Source organism: Conger conger, chromosome 10, assembly GCF_963514075.1.
Source record: "Conger conger chromosome 10, fConCon1.1, whole genome shotgun sequence".
Taxonomy (NCBI): domain Eukaryota; kingdom Metazoa; phylum Chordata; class Actinopteri; order Anguilliformes; family Congridae; genus Conger; species Conger conger.
In genome coordinates this window covers 34,655,347-34,673,117 of record NC_083769.1, presented here as the reverse complement: position 1 = coordinate 34,673,117, position 17,771 = coordinate 34,655,347, and the positions used below count along the sequence as shown (strand labels likewise).

Below are 17,771 nucleotides of genomic sequence, written 5' to 3'. Positions count from 1 at the left end.
ACAAGCTGTTTTTCCAGTGATATTTTAAAAACATTTAATTCTTCAGTTTCCAGGAAGAGACAAGATATGATATGAGAAAGATGGACATACACTATACAGTACAGAATTTGCACATTAGTATACAGCAGTGATGGTAGTTTGTGCGCTTCATTTTCTTTTATTATCTTATTATTCTCTTTCTATGTGTCTTATGAGAACATTTACATAGAAGTATTTGTTTAAATAAATTGAGTAAATACAAAGAATTCACTTGTAATTCAAATAGTTATCATATCACATTATTCAGTAACACAGAGCATTTAAACTTGAGTATTTGCACAGATGAACTGATCTCTAAGTTATACATTTGCCATGGCTCTGCAAACAAGGAGTGCTGAACACATTTCCGCAAGGTAATATATGGGCATAGATAAATGCTGTGTAATTTGCAAGTGGATTAATTGAGTACGTATATAATATCTTGCAAAAAGAACATTAGCTTTTATTTGGTGTGGAGTACTGAAAAATCTGATGGATTGTTGAGCAAAATAAATGGTTACTGGAGAGCAATAATAATTTTAAATGAAATATTTCAGGCCCCTGTTTTGCCAGCCCACAGAGTGCCACTGACATTCCTGCATCCAATTAAAAGAGCTTAAACAAAATGGCTGCAATTTTTCACCTGTTAGGAAGCCAGCAAGTTCTGAGCTAATGTCCTTCTCAGGTTGAGGGGACCAGTCTGAGTGTGATAGTAGACCCTTCTGTACCAGGATAGGAACAAATCTCCAGCCAGTCAAAAGGGTTGGAGGTCTTAATGGATCCATGCGGCCAGAAGGAGGCGATCTCCTAGCTGTTCCATATTCCTCCTGCAGTCAGAGCAGGTGAGCAGGCTGCCCCAGGGCTAAAGCAGCTGACCCAGCACCCCAGCTGCGACTGTCACCGAGCGGCAGTCCTGCCAGCCTCCTGCCTCCCTGGGAACCGGGCCGGGCTGTGCAGGTGTGAGCAGCTGGTGTCCCACTTTGTCCCACTGAGGGGTATTGATTGCTTCTGCTTAGGCCAACACTGAGCACTATATTCTGCCAGTGAGGTCCAGAGAAGTGTGTTCATTTCTATGTGTTTTTGTTGTGCTAGTATGTGTGTGTGTGTGTGTGTGTGTCTGTGTGTGTGAATGTCGCTGTTGCTGGGTGGAGTTGGTTAGCTGGGCAGATAGAGGAGATGGAGGTTCTGAGTGGATGGTGGGGTCCATTACTGACTTACAGAAGTAACTGCCGCTGCTTTAATGCATTTTTAATAGAAACTGTCAAGCTACCTTAAAAAACACTCTGCAGGATGTTCATAGTGTATGACTGGGCATGACCAACCTTAATGTTAGTAGGATGGGTGGGTATGATGCCAACTGTTTATCACATTTACACAATAATGTGTGAGGTGGTGCAGTGTGCGCCCATGACATTGTGTAAACACATTTATTTTGAATTTTGTGTATAACACTATTTATGTTTCTACTCTTGAATGGGGGAAAGGTTACTGCCCTGTGCTGTGTGTATCTTGTTTTCTGTGTATACTGCTTATAAACAGGAATACACGTTCTAGGACACTTTTCCAATAACAATCACAAAAACGTTGATTTTCATCTGTGGATGACTTGTTGGGGCTGGAAACATTTGTTTTTTTCAAAAAGCACTTTGCACTTTCCTAAACAGTTTGAAGACAGGCTAAATTCCTGTGTCAGTGATTTATGGGATAAATGAATGCCTTTCATCTTATCGCATGAGTTCATGAGCAGATCAGCTTAAATATAAAAATATAAAATAAAAAGAGCTTTCTCTGCCCATATCTATTGTAAGGTACTGTAGCTAGTGTTGTTCCCTGACATTTGACAGTTTATTTGACAATAAAAGTGAGACAATCACAAGATGACATCTTAGCATAAATGCCAAGGATAGCGCCATAAACCCACAGTTCCCTTGTTGTGTATTGTACCTCCAGGCCCCACTGTGACTGCGATAAGTGTGTGAGTAACGTAACTCTCGGGCATGTCGTTCCCACCCCTCAGTATGAAGAAGGGAAGAAGAGAAGGAAGCCAAACTACAGCAGTGTGGACCTGTCTGAAGTGGAGTGGGAGGACAAGGATGATGTCGTACGTCACATTTCATTCTCCTTCCTTTGCTGTCATGAACGAACCTGGTTCTGATGTTTCACGCGGTCTGTTTTTTGAGCTGAGCTCTCCGTGACGCCGTATCTTGTTTTGCTCCCACGGTGCAGTGATTCAGTCTGGCCTCCGGCTCAGGTCCAGACGCAGATGAAGAGATTCAGACTGTTGTCACCTCATCACGCTCCCTTTGATGTGTTTCTAGATGGAGCTGCTGTTAATGTTGGTCTGGCTCTCGTTCGGATTTGATGCACTGTCTACATTGCTTTGATTTGTTGTCCCCCAGCTGCGGAATGCTATGGTGAACAGGAAGACAGGGATATTCTCTATGGAGGTTAAGAAGACTGTAGACAAGGGGGTAAGGAAAATGCTGTTTCATATATAGTGTACATATAGCGGGAGTGGGGGGGGGGAGAGGGCGGGTATGGAATTTATATTTTGAGAAACAGTATCATCTTGCAGTTGAAATTAGGGCAGAAAGAGGAGAGTTTAATCAGAGAAAGCTGAAAGCATATGACACAGACCACAAGATGCAACCAATGACAAGAGGCTGCCAGTGCAGTGAAGGACTGGTAAATTAAATACTGTCAACATCCACCATAACAGAGCCTAGCAGCCATGTTTTTATTACTGTTTATTTGGCTCCAGATCAGCAATTGTCACAAATATTTTCGTCTGCCGCAATATTCCGGTGAATGTGGAGAATGAAGGAGCGGGAAAGGAGCAGGAATGAATCCGGACACGGGCGGGCCGCTCTGGCATCGGCGCCCCGGAATAACCTGGGAAAGGGAGCGGGAGAGGGCGGGGAAGAGGGGAGAGGGGTGCCCCTTATCTCTCCAAAACACATGGCAGAAAATTTGTGGGAATTTGCAGCCGAGCGCATTTTTTAATAGGCGGGCTGTCAGGAGGAGCAGGATGCAGAGCCAACATCATTAATAGTGAAGAAAGGGGCTGGGCAGCACTTGCGGAAGATCATTTGCATCATTACCACTGACGCCACAAGCGGGCACAATAGATTTATCAAGAGGGGCCAACATTGCCTGCTCGCCTGCTGTGAGCAGCAGAGCCTCACAATACGCAGCCTTTAAAATTTTGGATGACCCTGTGTTTTGGGATGTGGGAGAGTGATTTGCAGGATACTTGTGAAATGCAGTGACCTGAGCCCCAGTGGAGGAAGGGGGGAGAGTGAGTTCTTCACTGTCCTCCAGAGCCATTGAACACCCCAGCGTTTCCGACTGGATGTGTCTGGTATTGACAATAGCATTGCATTTTATTACTGCCGGGAGATTATGTGCTAGCGGCAGTTATCCATCTTTTCCAGACGATTTCTGATATAAATTATTATTATTGCATTATGTTTGCCAGAGTGCTCCTGCGATTAGTGGCACAGCCACTAGATGGTGCCAAGTCTAGTAATATTTCATACAAGTAATACATTACAGTGCACAACAGGCTCACAGATAGAGGTGGTGTTAAAGACATAAGAGTTAGACTGCATATTAGGAAGGTGCATAGAGAAATGAGGACATCAGCTCTCTGTCTCACGCACACACACACACACACACACACACACGCACACACACTCTTGTTTTTATTTTTCTTGTCTATCTCTTATGCATAGTTGTGCCTCTAATAGACCTTTAATAGGCCAAGATCATATACTGTATATTTAATCCACTGAGAGAGAGAGGGAGAAAGAGAGAGAGAGAGATAGGGGGAGAAAGAGAGCCGCATCTTACATTTACTTCTGAGAAAATAAATCCCCTGGCCTCACAGGATTGTACTTTAATGAACAGACACACATTCAGTCCCGTCACCATTCTCCTCTGCCTGTTGCTCGGCGGTGAAGATGGCGTTTGGGTGGGGGAAATGGCGTTTGGCGCGTGCCCACGTCCTGCCTGGTTTTCATACACCATCGCTGCGACCGCCTGAAGCGGAGGCCCTGGCTAATGGCCAGGGAATGTGATTCTGTCACTGTGCAGCGGAGAAGCAGCCGATAAGAGCAGCGGACGGGCGCGGGTACGCTGCTGAAAGTGGCACAGCGCCGTGTATCTGCGTGACTTCTGCGCTCTGACCTGCCCGAGCAGCTGATATTATCCTGTGAGCTATTCAAAAATAGAATGCCATTAAAACCTCCTCGTCTATGGGCCAGGGGTGTAGCACTACATCCCTGTGCATCTGCAGTTTCCCTGGGCCACCTTAAAATTGTAGACCAAAGCAAACGTTTTTGCCCCGGCTTTTTGAGGTCCCCTGCTGCCTTGGGGACCTGGGTAGCCAGCTCTACTATTCCCCTAATGTGGTGACCCTGCTACAGGCACAGGTCTCCTGAGCTCAAATGGCAAACACAGATCCAAAAGTTAATGAATAGAGGAAAGGGGGGTAGTCATGGAGCAGGGTCAGTGGAACACTGCACACTTCTGTACAGTGTTCATTAGCTGCTTCAGCAACTATTTCACTCTGGAAATGGACAATGTACTTAGCTCTGAATAAAGACTTTTAATACCTAATTACAGTAATATCTTTGTATTATTTATTTCAGAAACGTGTCCTTGTGCTGCATAATGACTACTACTACACTGACATCAAGGGAACACCTTTTAGGTAAGGCTGATGTGGATGTAAACCGGCAAATTAAAACAGGCTGCATTCTAATCTCATACCTTATATTCCTTGTTTCTTTTCAAATCCATTGTGTGCAGAGCCAAAATGACTGTCCAAATACTTATGGACTGCACTGTGTATCCATTCATTCTTGCATTAAGTGTGGTTTTGTGTGTGTGTGTGTGTGTTTTTGAGAGTGGGTGAGTGTAGGATGCGCACGTGAGATTGCACACCCATATTTATGTATTACTTATTTTATTCATTATTTCCGTATAAAATCCGACTGTGCGATATGAGTGAAAGTGAAAGAAATGACAGAACAGCCAGGCCATTCCCTGTCTCCATTGGCTTTACTCTCATTTGTCCTGCGCCTTGTGTGCTGTGCAGCGCATTACAACAGCAGGCTACCTGTCTGTCCTCTGTCCAGTACTGATGTTTCCTCGTTGACAGAAAATTGATTTGACATACAGCCTAGCCTGTGCTCTGCACAGATATGGGAGTGCCAGATGCTATTTGCATGTGTGAATGGCCCGTAATATAACCACCCCCAATGCAAGGAGAGCGGTCTTCGGAGATAAGAAACATATGTTACAGTTTATCGGCAAAGACGTATCTGGATTTTGTCACTTTTCTGCCTGTGGAAAAAAAAAGAAATGCGAATTTATTCTGATCTTCAGAAAAAGATCTGTGCTGAGGCTCATTGTGCAGTGATTGGCCAGTTTCTCAGCTGCACACTTGATGCGACCAACGGTGTGTCAAATGATATTTCATTCTGCTGTACCGATTGTATGGCCATTTACACATGTCCTCACTGATATAAAATTACTTTTCTTACCTATGTAAAGTAGTATTTTTGGTTTTATTATGGTTAAGCTTGTCATATTGAGCAAGGTTTTAGACATTTTAATAAAATATTTATCAAATGGTTCTATAGAGATTGTCGACCTGGGGGATGGGGGGGATGTTGGCAAGATTGCAATTATTGACTGTGGGGAGGGGGGGGGGGTGTTATGGTGCTTGCAAACTTATTAAGTCATTATATAATTTGACATTTTGTCCTGTTAATTTCTTTAAAATGAACAAGTGTGCTACAAGGGGTAAAAGCAAGAGTTGCTGTTTACGATACGTCTTCTCTTTTTCAGTCTGGGCGTGGCACTGTCTAGAGGACATGGCAAGTACTTCTTCAGGGGAAATGTCACTGTTGAGGAAGGTAAGGGGTCTTTCACTGCTTTCTCTGTGCACTGATGTCAGGCAAAACCAGAGCGGAGTTGGGCCTTATACTGAAACAACTTTCCTCCTGCCCACCCCATTCTCCTGTGGTTTTCCTCATTCCCAATGACCTGGATCCCTTGTGTCAGGAATGAAGTTTGAGTGTAGCGAAGGCTGCAATCAGAGGGGAAGTTAAGTGTTGTGTTTGTGTCTGTGTTTGCCAGGTGTCAGTACAGTTCCCTGCGGTTTTCCTCTGGGTCATGCATTTTAATATTCACCCGCTCAAAATAAGCACGTTGTCTGCGTCGTAATTATATGTGCATGACTTGGCACTTTCTGTGATCATAAAAGATGTCAAAAACTATAAAAATATCTATTTTTCATCAAGAAAAGGACATGGATTATGAAGAATGAATTATGAACCAAAAACAGACACAAAACCATCTGTCGTCTTGCTGTTATTTTTTTACATTAATTTAATATTTCAGCTTTTTACTGTTCTCTGCTTTTCATCTGAAATCTACCCATATATGATATTTTTGCAGGTATTTCAGCAAATGATTGCACCGCACAACCATACAGAAAAAAGCATCATTTGAAGCATGCGGTTGCAGGCTTTAAAAAATCAGGAAAATTTTACTTTTTTTTTTGTGCTTACAGCAACACAATAAGGGTGGCATTTTGGGAGGGAATTGTCCCATTTTTCTTCTCTCTAATGTGTTTTTAAATCGCATCGTTAAAGCAACAGCACAATTATATGCTAATACATTCCAAATGTTATTTCTGACCTCTCTTAAAATGGTGTCTCTTATTTTCTTTTCAAACTTTTCATGTACACAACTTTATAAAGAAATGTTAGTAAAACATCTGGGCTCCAATATCTGATAGCTGGGCAGTTGACTTTTTGTGGTGAAGGCGAGCTGCTCCACAGAAATCCAGATGGTTCCGCTGTTTTGAAGTGCAGTTAGCACAGCTCTCCCTCTAATGTGGATGTGAATTCCTCTTCCAGGGCTCCATGACCTGGAACACCCAGATGTGGCTCTGGCAGATGAGTGGTAAAAACACAGTGTGATAGTAGCTGTGTGTTTGTGTGTGCGTGTGTGTGTGTGTGTACAGTGTATATACACTCAGTGAGCACTTTATTGGGTATTTATTAGACTTTTTTTTTTAGACTTCTGCTACTGTAGCCTATCCACTTAGAGTTTTGACGCGTTGTGTGTTCAGCGGTGCTCTTCTGCATACCACTGTTATAATGCGTGGTTATTTGTCACCCTTCTCCTCTGACCTCTCTCATTAACACCACATTTTTTCCTGCTAAACTGCTGCTCACTGGATGTTTTCTCTGCACACTCTAGAGACTGTTGTGCGTGAAAATCCCAGGAGATCAGCAGTTTCTGAGATACTCAAACCACCATGTCTGGCACCAACAATCATTCCACGGTCACCTAGATTACATTTCTTCCTCATTCTGACATTTGGTCTGAACAACAGCTGAACCTCTTGCCCACATCTGAATGCTTTTATGCGCATAGTTGCTGCCACATGATTGCCTGATTAAATATTTGCATTAACAAGCTGGTGTACAGGTCTACCTAATAAATTGCTCACTGAGTGTATGTGTGTGTGTGTGTGTGTGTGCATTTGTGTGTATATTCATGCATGTGTATGTCTGTATATGTATGCGTGTACAGTGTGTTGTGTAAATGTGTGTGTGTGTGTGTGTGTGTGTGTTTGAGTGTGAGATGGGTGTCGGGGGAGGGAGGAGGGGGGTGTTTGCACAAGCATTCAGTTTTCATTCTAAATGCTTGTGGCTTTTGTGGGTGCTAGTTATGAGAGGCTGGGATCTTTTAATTTAAGTGCATATTTTGAGTCAGGCCAACCTCCTTCTTTGGGTTTGAAATGGTAGGACATATTGCAACACAGATGAGCACCCAGAACATCGCTACCTGTCTCAGATCGAGGCCATCAAACTCTACCTCAGCGGACGAGAGCCACATCTGAAGTGTGAGTAGCGTGCCCTCAGATTCCTTCACTCAAAGTGTTCTCTTACCCACACACCTTCTGTCAAGCCTTCCGGAAGCTCAACCACTGACATTTCACTCGCAAATCATTCATGCTTTAAATGACTTAGTCAATCACTTCCATTTTAACTCCCTCCCTCTCACTCTCCTTTACTCTTTCTGGTACTCATTCCTCTCTCTGTTCATGCTGTCGTTGTCAATGCCATGCACCGATGTAATTCCCTGTCACCATCTGCATCTCTGCTATTCCTTTTCTTTTATTTTGTGTGTCCTCGGTTGAATTTTAGGAGAGCTTATGTTTATTGAAAGTTATGGTGTCTGTGAATACTGATACATATTTTCTATTATGCGCATGACTCATTGATGTGTTACCATAATTAGATGTTCTCTTTCATGCATATGCTTTGATTGAGCCGGCGTATGAAAGTAGCTGACAGAAGTCTCCCCAAAAAAACCCCAATTGTCTCTGAGCCGTGCTTTTGTTGCAGGTGACAAGGAGCTGGTCCAGGAAGTGCTGTTTGATGCCGTAGTGACAGCTCCGCTTGAGGCCTATTGGACCAGTCTAGCTCTAAACAAATCAGAGTGCGTATACTGTATCTGTTTCTCTGCCTGCGCCGGTGCTAATGCCATTACAAACAAATGTTCACAAATGGAGGCTATATCATGTATAATATATACTCATACTGTAATGTGGCCTAAAATATTTGTGCTGGAGCTGATCCACTTGATTTGCTACCAAATCCTTGTTGTGACTGATGCAGACTGAAGTGCTGAACCAGTCTCTAACCAGATACAGCAGAGGAAGTGACATTTTGGGGTGGGTTACTGATACAAGACCTATGTGTAATACTGAGTAGGAGTTCCCATTGCACAAATGTATTTTCCTGCGGGCGATAGTCCCTGTGTTTAGTCAAACAGAGATGGTGAAATGCAGGAGTACCTGATTGTTCCTTTTCATTCCTATAAGGAATTCGGACAAGGGGGTGGAGATTGCCTACCTGGGCACTCGGACAGGACTTTCCAGGATAAACCTGTTTGTGGTGCCAGAGCAGCTGACCAATCAGTGAGTATGATCTTCATCCCATCATTCTCAACTCTACCGGAGGATGAACCTTGCACTGTAGAGAGGACTTAATGGATGCTGTGTTGTATTCATGTATTTCATTTTGTGATGATAATAATGATAATGATGAAGGATGTTATGGTAATGGTCATGATAATAATTATGATGATTGTGGTAATTCTGAAGATGGTAATGAGAGGAGTCTGCAGTATACCCTACCTGAGTTGTGTTGTTCTTAAACTATGGTCTGAAAGTATTATTTCATTGACCAAATTATGACATCGATGAGCATGATGATGATGATGATAATGATGCATATGTCTCAGTGTTGGTCCTTTAGTGGTTGTTAAGACTTGGTAACTGACTGGTTACTGTTTAGACTTTAGAGTTTGTGCTAGTGTAGTGACCTCACCTCTGCTTAACTCCTTCATTTTTCCTTGTTCATCATTCCTGTTTCCTGTCTGTTTCAAGAGACTTCCTCACAGCTGAAGACAAAGAAGGAGTGTTCAACGCTGACCACTTCCCCCTGTGGTACAAGAGAGCAGCAGAGCAGGTTCCTGGAACCTTTGTCTACTCCCTCCCATTCAATACAGGTGAATAAACACTGTCATTACTACTAACTTTACAGTACTACTATTCTACACGTTCAAAACGCGTAGCACACCTGTATTTACTCTTCATACCCTATCAAATCTTATGGTCAACTGCTTTCTTGAGCCCAGCACAGGTAGACACACATTTATCTGCTAAGCATTAGTTAGCACTTTCTCAGTTTATCATTTCATTCATTTCCAGATGTTGCCCAGATGTTTTCACCATACAACCCATTGCATGATTCTTGAAAAGATATATATGCAGTATTTATTATCATTTACTAATATTAAAATGATACTACATAACTCTACAGTTTGATTTCCGTTTCTATTGTCCATTTGCTGTCTGCTTTGAACAGTTAAGCTTGAGAGTTTTTCTCTGTCTTGATAGACATTTTAACTTTGAAAGTGAAATCAAATTGAAAAGCTTTTTAGCATTTAACATTCCTGGTAACCGCATTATCCAAATGACCTCTGCCTTCTCTGGTCCGGCCTGCTGAAGACTGTATCTGTGCAGCTGTCAGAGGCAGTTCAGAAGGTCTCCTCTACCTAAGGCTTATCTCTGTTCTTCCACAATTCATAATTAATGTGCTCCACTTTCCCAAAGTACAGGGAGGGGGAATCTGAATGGAGAATGGGATCATTGCATTGAGCTACACTGCTAACCTCTTTATCAGAGTCACATTTTAACATGTTTTATCTTTCTCACTCCATACCTACCATATCCACTTGTGTACATCAACTACAAACACCACATCAAATACAAGTTCCCTGACTCTCTGTGAGCCCTTCCACAGCTTGTATATGAATTTAAATCTGGTTAACCCTTAACTGGCTTATCCGTCCATGAGGTATACCTCATCTAGTAATCTATAAATCTATAGTCTTTGATGATTGAAAAGACTTTATTGCTTTTCAAAACTCAATTTAATGAGTTTAATTTTAGATATCTCAATGCATATTTTTATGTATTTTTTTGTAAAAGAAAATCCCCAAAATATGTATGTATTTCTCAAATCCCAGCATGCACCAATTAAGGCTCTTGTCTCTCTTGTGCCACTATCGTTAACCACCTTGTCATTGGTTCAAAAGTTCAAATATTCTTCCCATTCTGATTTCAAAATGTTAATCTTTAAAATGAAATGATTATTTTTTGCTGTATCCATGGATAATAAACTGTGTTCGCTTGGTTCAGAAAACCTCTCAAGCAAATACATTTTTGTGTTTATAGCATTGGTTGTGGTGAGCTTAGCTCGAACCATTCAATTTGGACTGGAAATGATGCCTTTCTTGTTTAATTCCTCCTGGCATTTTGGCATAATAGATGTTGGCTTAAACCAAAGTTTGCAAATGAAATTTGATATGATGGCTTACACTATTATGCAGAGAGGAAAACCCAAAACACAGAAAATGGTAAATGGCATTTGGGTACTTTTGTCACAAAAGTGAAAAGTAAATCTTCTGACTGTGAGTCTCAGCTGTCAAAAGTAGATAGCATCCATTCTCCATGCCAACTCTATTTTCAGTGGCACAGCAGAGGCATTGAGCTGTAAGAAGATGCTGCTTTGTATGGCTCATTGTCCTCCTCTTAAACTCAACATCACTACTCTTACAGTGTCATCTACTTCCTCTAGAGGTGATGAATACAACTCAGGCCATTATATAAACCCCCCCTCCTATCTCTCGCCTGAATGGATGCTGCACATTTATCACCGTCCACCGGAAGTGTACAACATTTGTTTAAATGCAATTATAATATGTGCAATACAAGTAATGCAACCAAGCATGCTTTTATTGTAATTTGTATTGGAGTTTAGGTCATACTTTATGTGATACAAAATGGAACCTTATGATTTCAGACCATTTGAGTAAATCTAAGAAAAGAGTGCCATCTTATGGCTAAAAGGAGCAATCGGCTCCCAGAGACAGGCTGGGATCCAGCTGTTTCAATCAAAGCGCTTAAATCAGTGACTGGGTGTTGATGAGGCCTTAATTGATGCAGAGGGATTCAGAAATGGAAGGCCTGTGGTAGATGCCCATTCTCTGCGCTTCTGAACATATCGTTGCCAAATGTGCAGCAGCTGATTTGATAAACCAGACATTTGTACGGAGATGGCAGAATGTTTCATTTTCGTTCCAGAATTGTTTGTGGGGAAATGTGTGTGTTTTGCATAGTTGGACCCTCCCACTTTGATTAATGCTGGTCAGTGCTCTGCTAGACAATGTTGTGCACTGATGTTTGAAATTGGATATGTTAGGATAGGATTGGTATCTACAGTATATGAGCCAAACTTTGAAAATGAAATGCTTTGTATACTCATTTGAACATCATTTTGTGAAAGCAATTTACTCACATGCAAGCTTTTTATTGAAGTATGTCATAAATGTAATACAAAAGTATGTGGAGTGCTTCTTTGAAATAGTTCCAGTGTCTTACTGTAATGTACTGTTTGTAGATGTACTACAGCTGATTTAACAGTGACACATTTATACACATATAATCTATTTATTTTATAGTAATTTGACACACAATAGTATATTCTCTGTCAGTAAATTCATGGAATTTGAGAGATAACCCCGGAGAATGGAGATTCCCCATGAATGACTGAGTCATGAATGCTTGCTATGCCCAACTGGACTCTTTTCCTCGGATTTTAGTTTTTTCAGTAAATTCCTATTTGCCCCTTAACACATACGGTAACAATGTGCTGTTTTTAACAGGGTCTGAAAACAAGAGTGTGGTGTTGGCCAGTACTGCCATCCAGCTCGTGGATGAAAGGAAGTCCCCCATTGCAGCAGGTAAGTCTCTGTCTTCAAGACAGAAAAGCCTATTGTTCTCTGGCACCATTTAGAAATCTCCGGGATGAATGACAGTTTTTGTTTTATTAAACTAACTGGAGGAGGAAGCACAAGAGGCCATGATCCACAATCAAATACAAAAGAAAATCACTGAGATTCCTTTTGAAATTAGAAGCTCTGTGAACGTGGTTGAAGGTGTTATGTGGGGCTTATTGTATTTGGCCGTCACGCACCCTGGAAAGCCCACTGAAGCTCTCTAATGGACTCTGTTGCTTGGGGGGGATTCTCGGCCGGGGCTCCATGAACCGCACGCAAGTAGAGAGAGTGGGCTCTCAAATTCAAGCACCCTTTTCCAATGCCATCGTTCCTCATTAGAAAGAATGTCTTTGTAATGTAAAACTAAGTATTAAACTTAACACTCTCTGCTTGATAAATAAAGTATTAATAAAATAAAATAAAATAAAAATGTTTATCAATTTACTGAATGTATAGACATGCTCTTCACATTTTATAAGGGATTTACGTTCCCCCAATCAGAAAATGTGTAAATATGTAAACCAGGAGAAGACGTTCCCCCAACACTGCACACAACTGCTCCCATTAAAATTTGACAGCTGAAAGCATTGCACGAGATAAGGTGTAGTTTTGTTCCTGGGAAAGTCTGATTAATTAAGTTGTTGCTCAGTGAGTCTGACCCTGGACAGTTCCTGCCTCGCGCCAATAATCCTGAATAAGATACAAGCACATTATGCAAATGTTTCTTCCCATCCCTGCTCTGCCCAAAGAGTATCAGATAAAAGTCCCACCGCATTGTTCCTAGGGGTGGCACAGTGTGTATCTGCAGCCTCACAGACTCTCATAGCCTTTGTGTATTCACATTAATAACTGCCTATCATAAGAAAGCTAATAATTACTTGTGTGCATGGTAAAGCAGGCATTATATGTACAATCAAATTAAGAAATTACGTTGTTTGTTTCTTATGCATAAACTGTATGTGTATGAAAAAGTGAATATATTTTAGAAAAATATTGCTCACATAAAATATGGTTTATATAAAATATGTCTGTGCAGTGATCACAGTGTGCCTTGTGATTTAGTAATGTTTTATTACACCTCCTGCCATGGCATCTTGAGCTGTCCTTGCCTGAGACATTCTAATGGGCCTGTGTATATACGGTTATGCTGTGCTGTGGTTCTGTAGCAGCAGTCCCTCCTGGGTACCTGGGTTAACCTTGAGACTGTGCCAGTCTGGGTAAGAACCATGACGCTGGCGTGGCCAGATTCCCTATTATACTCTCACCTCATTGTGCTCCGGTGGGTACCTTACCGAAGCTACTGTTCCCATGCAGCCGCTCTGATGGCTGTGTACCAGTGCCTGTATTATTATTGCATTAATGTGGACTCAAATGTTATTCTGGCTGAAGAGGAGATGTGCCTGTGGCCGTGGGCGGTCACGCGAGGCGCTGGGCTCAGCCAGCGCAGAAGGACACGAGGGCGGCCGTGTTGCATGCCTTCCTCTTCCTGTAACCGCTCCGAAAATAGACCTGCGTTTGGGGAAGCTTGCGCACACAACTGCTGAGAGGATAATTAATGTCCGTCTGTAAGACTAGCTTTTGTCCTTCCCCGTCGTGTCATGTTTTATTTTGTCGTTGGCTGCTAATTCTGTGATAGGCTATCGCTAGCTGACTTGTTTATGAGGACATCACGGCCGCTGTTCTTATATTAGCACACAGAGTTCTGCCTTGAAACAACTGCCCCATAAAGATCTCAATGTTCCTATGGATGACCTGGAAAAATATCCTACAAAACAAAGAATTGCTGGAAAATCTGGGGAACATTCCAGAACATTTCCTAAAATGATTTCCATATATGTTATTCTTTAATTGTAAATGCATGGATTGCTAAGCGGGTGTGAGACAGGAAGAGAATGCAGAACTGCTGTATATTCACAAGTAAGAGAGTGGAGTACTGTATGGAAACTGAGATGGAGAGAAAGGGGGAGAGAGAGAAACAGAGGATTAATGTGCAGTGTCTGAATCTATTCACATGAAAACAATGATAGAAGTAGTTGCCAGGGGGCAGCCAGGCTAGGTTGGCACAGAAGACACAGTCTTGGACATCTGGGCAACAGCACAATGTACCCAGAAACAAACTGCATAAACAAAACAACATGCAGAATGCAACTCAAATGTGATATAGCCCTCATAGCACTGGCTGCAAAAGACAAAACATAAATTCATATGGGAAAATAGTAGTTTGTTAGTGTGTATAGGAATTATAAATGTGTGTGTGTGTATGTGTGTGTTTGCGCGTGTGTGTGTGTGTGTGTGTGTGTGTGTGTGTTTTGCGTAGTAGTTTTAATGTTACTGTAGAGAAATTGCCTTGATACTGTAGCTGGCAGTATCATAACATTGTTGTTTATAATGTTTGACAAAGTGTTTAAGAACATTTGGCATCACTAAATAGAAAATGGTTTTTAAACGTTATGGTGCACCATCTTTAAGTATTCATGCACATTTCCTTGATATGTATTTTGGGATGTCATTGTGAATATATTTCAGTATATTATTCAGTATTGTGGAAAAAGTCTTAGGCATCCTACATTATTTTAATAGAATCCTTTCCTGCAGTAATGTATCTGTAAAAAAAAAAATTGTACATTCATTTTCCAAAAAGATTAATGTTAGTGACATTTTTGCATTTCATTATATAAAGTAACATATTAAATAAGAGACCACTTTTCAGATAAAAAAAAAAGGCTGACTGGGATTACCTGGATAGCCAGAAGTAAGTGAGACAGCCAAAGTCTGTAGAGGAACTGTGGCAAGTTTTATTTATATATTTAAAACTGTTCATTTCATTATTTTTGAAATAATCTTGGATTTATGGATTGTTTTTACATGTGCCTAAGACCTTTGTGCAATTTATTAGCTCATTTTAGCTTACTAAATAACATAAATGCACTGCATTCATTTTATTCAACATAAATCACACATTATAAAAATGACTGAGATGTGGTGGAAATATTCACCTTCAACAGAACCATTTATTTTAAAATACATACGATAAAAGGATATCAATACTTGCACAATGTTGCACGAATGGCTACATGAAGAGATAAATGAATTTACAAAGCGTGACATATCCCAGCATGGGCTTCAGGGGAAATGAAGCACAGCATTTCAATTAGGATTACTGCTGCTTGAGACTTAAGATGGCTCCATCAACCTAGATTGCATAGTCTTAGGCCATTTCTTTGTGGCTTCATTAAACTTCATTGGATAAAATCTTCCTAAAGCTGGGCCACAAATGCCCATCTGCCTGAGTGCACTTGTGCTGCATGAATATTCACAATCATTAACGCAATTCGACAGTTCTGTGACATCATACTATACCGAGAAAAATGCGGCCACTGAGCTGTGTGTAGTGTTGCCGTGGCAATCTAAATCACGGAAAGACATGGTGATATTCAGTCTTTTTTGTTGCATGCAGGAGACCTCCAGAAACCATAGAAGATACTATTAGATGAAGTATGCTTCATGTAGATGCTTCACTGTATTTCAATATTTCTTTGATAAAATAAATTATTATCAGAGTGCAAAGGCTAGAATGGTATTTTGTACACAAAGGTTGTAGGACTAGTTGGAAGGGTGCTATAAATGATAGATAGCGCTGTCATTGGGCACCTCAGATATTTAACTAGATTATTCTAGAATCTGTCTGCAGGCCACTTATAAGCATTGTCATTTGTGCAGATCCTGGTGTGTTCTATATCATTTACAGCTTTTCCCTGCAGGGTTGATTTTGATGTAATGGTTTTAAGAAACACTGAGTGACCCAATGTATCATTCTAAGAGTCTGTCTCAGCCCATCACGTCTCAAATTTTCATTCAGAGTTCATAAACAAAAACATTTAACTGAAAAAGGGACATAAAAGAGGGGACCGTGCACACTGGCATGGTTTTGCCTCTTCAGAAGCACTTCCAGCTATTATAATTCACACGATGCAGTATGGTACTAAGACTAAACAATCTAATCTGGCGTGGCAGACCACATTCAGGGTGGGATTGTCTTTAATAGTCATTGTACATTCGGCCTTTAATCTTCCTGCCCTTTGTTTAATCTATAGGGGGCTTTCACTCGGCAGTTATATAAAACGGATAATGCCCGTTCTCTATTCACTGGGATTCCCAATCATTTTGTACCTCATTGTTAATTTTCCGTGGGCTAGTCGATGTTTTCTCCTGTAGCTTGGATGTCCTCAGAGTTAACATCATTATTATAAACATGTTGCAGTGCATGGCCATCTGTGAAGCCTGCATTTGGCATGCTTTGTTGTATTTTTTTTTTTTGAGAGTAGTGTGGCAGGGGTGGGGTTAGGAAAACAAGTGAATCCCTGAATCTGTGCTTTAAGGAAAAATGTTGGGATTCATAGTTTGCTCCCCCCCTGTAAATACTGCGTAAACCAATCACAATCATTGCTTAATTAGACCTTAAACCTGCTTCTGTTAAATAGATCAGAATGGCTTTAAGTCTGACCAGAAGTCAAGAGTAAAGACCATCCAGTATCAACATCATGCTCATATTATTTTTCTTTTCCAGCTTTCTATTAGAGCTTTCTGGAGCTGTTTCCCTTCAAGAATTTTCCCTGTAAATTCATCCTCTAGTGCAGAAGAACAATGGAATGATTCAATTTATATTTATCTTAAATATGATACACCACAAATAGTTTCTCTTGGTTTTTAAATTAGAGGTCTATGGACAACTGTCCACTTGTTTTGGTAAGAGTAATTTTGCATGCTGTTGTAGGATTTCCCTTGACGTGTATTATAAGAGAATGAGGCATAATTATTTGCTTCACAATCAAAACTGCCATTCAGTTTTGGATCTTTTACGTTTTAAATAGCTATTACAATATCTATTAAAATACATACACATATGCACATACTGACATTTTTGACATTGTCAAGAACGGGAGAATTGTGATTCCATAAATTGCCATCAGCATTCATCACAGTGATATGTCTCTCAGAGGAGAGAGCTGGTGTAAGAGTCACGGCTTGCTAGACACGCTGTTATCTGTAGAACTGCAGTTGCCTAGACATCACCTCCGACCACATTGGGCTGATATCCTACACACCCAATGAGGCAATTCTGAGAAATAACAATTAGCTTATGGGTACATTCGGGTGTATTCATGTATGCTGTACTGCACATACTGTAAATATGGTTCCTACATGTCTGAAGGAGATCCTCAGGGCACGGAGCTCTCCAGTGGCTCCTTCTCTTCCCGGCTCCCGTGCTCGGCCGAAGGGGCCATCTGCTCCACCCTCTTCAGCTCGCGCTGGTACCT

The 17,771-nt window shown here is 41.2% G+C and overlaps 1 protein-coding gene across 1 annotated transcript in view; it reads left to right on the top strand.

Annotated features, from left to right (window-relative positions):
* The window catches only part of cacna2d3a (calcium channel, voltage-dependent, alpha 2/delta subunit 3a), a 173,901-nt gene that overhangs the window by 114,297 nt on the left and 41,833 nt on the right, over positions 1–17,771 (top strand). Inside the window, exons 17-26 of the mRNA XM_061257192.1 lie at positions 2,036–2,119; positions 2,418–2,489; positions 4,671–4,732; positions 5,875–5,942; positions 6,951–6,996; positions 7,848–7,945; positions 8,451–8,544; positions 8,930–9,025; positions 9,497–9,618; positions 12,340–12,417. Of these exons, the coding sequence (XP_061113176.1) occupies positions 2,036–2,119; positions 2,418–2,489; positions 4,671–4,732; positions 5,875–5,942; positions 6,951–6,996; positions 7,848–7,945; positions 8,451–8,544; positions 8,930–9,025; positions 9,497–9,618; positions 12,340–12,417 (820 nt within the window). The remainder of the gene's footprint in view (positions 1–2,035; positions 2,120–2,417; positions 2,490–4,670; positions 4,733–5,874; positions 5,943–6,950; positions 6,997–7,847; positions 7,946–8,450; positions 8,545–8,929; positions 9,026–9,496; positions 9,619–12,339; positions 12,418–17,771) is intronic.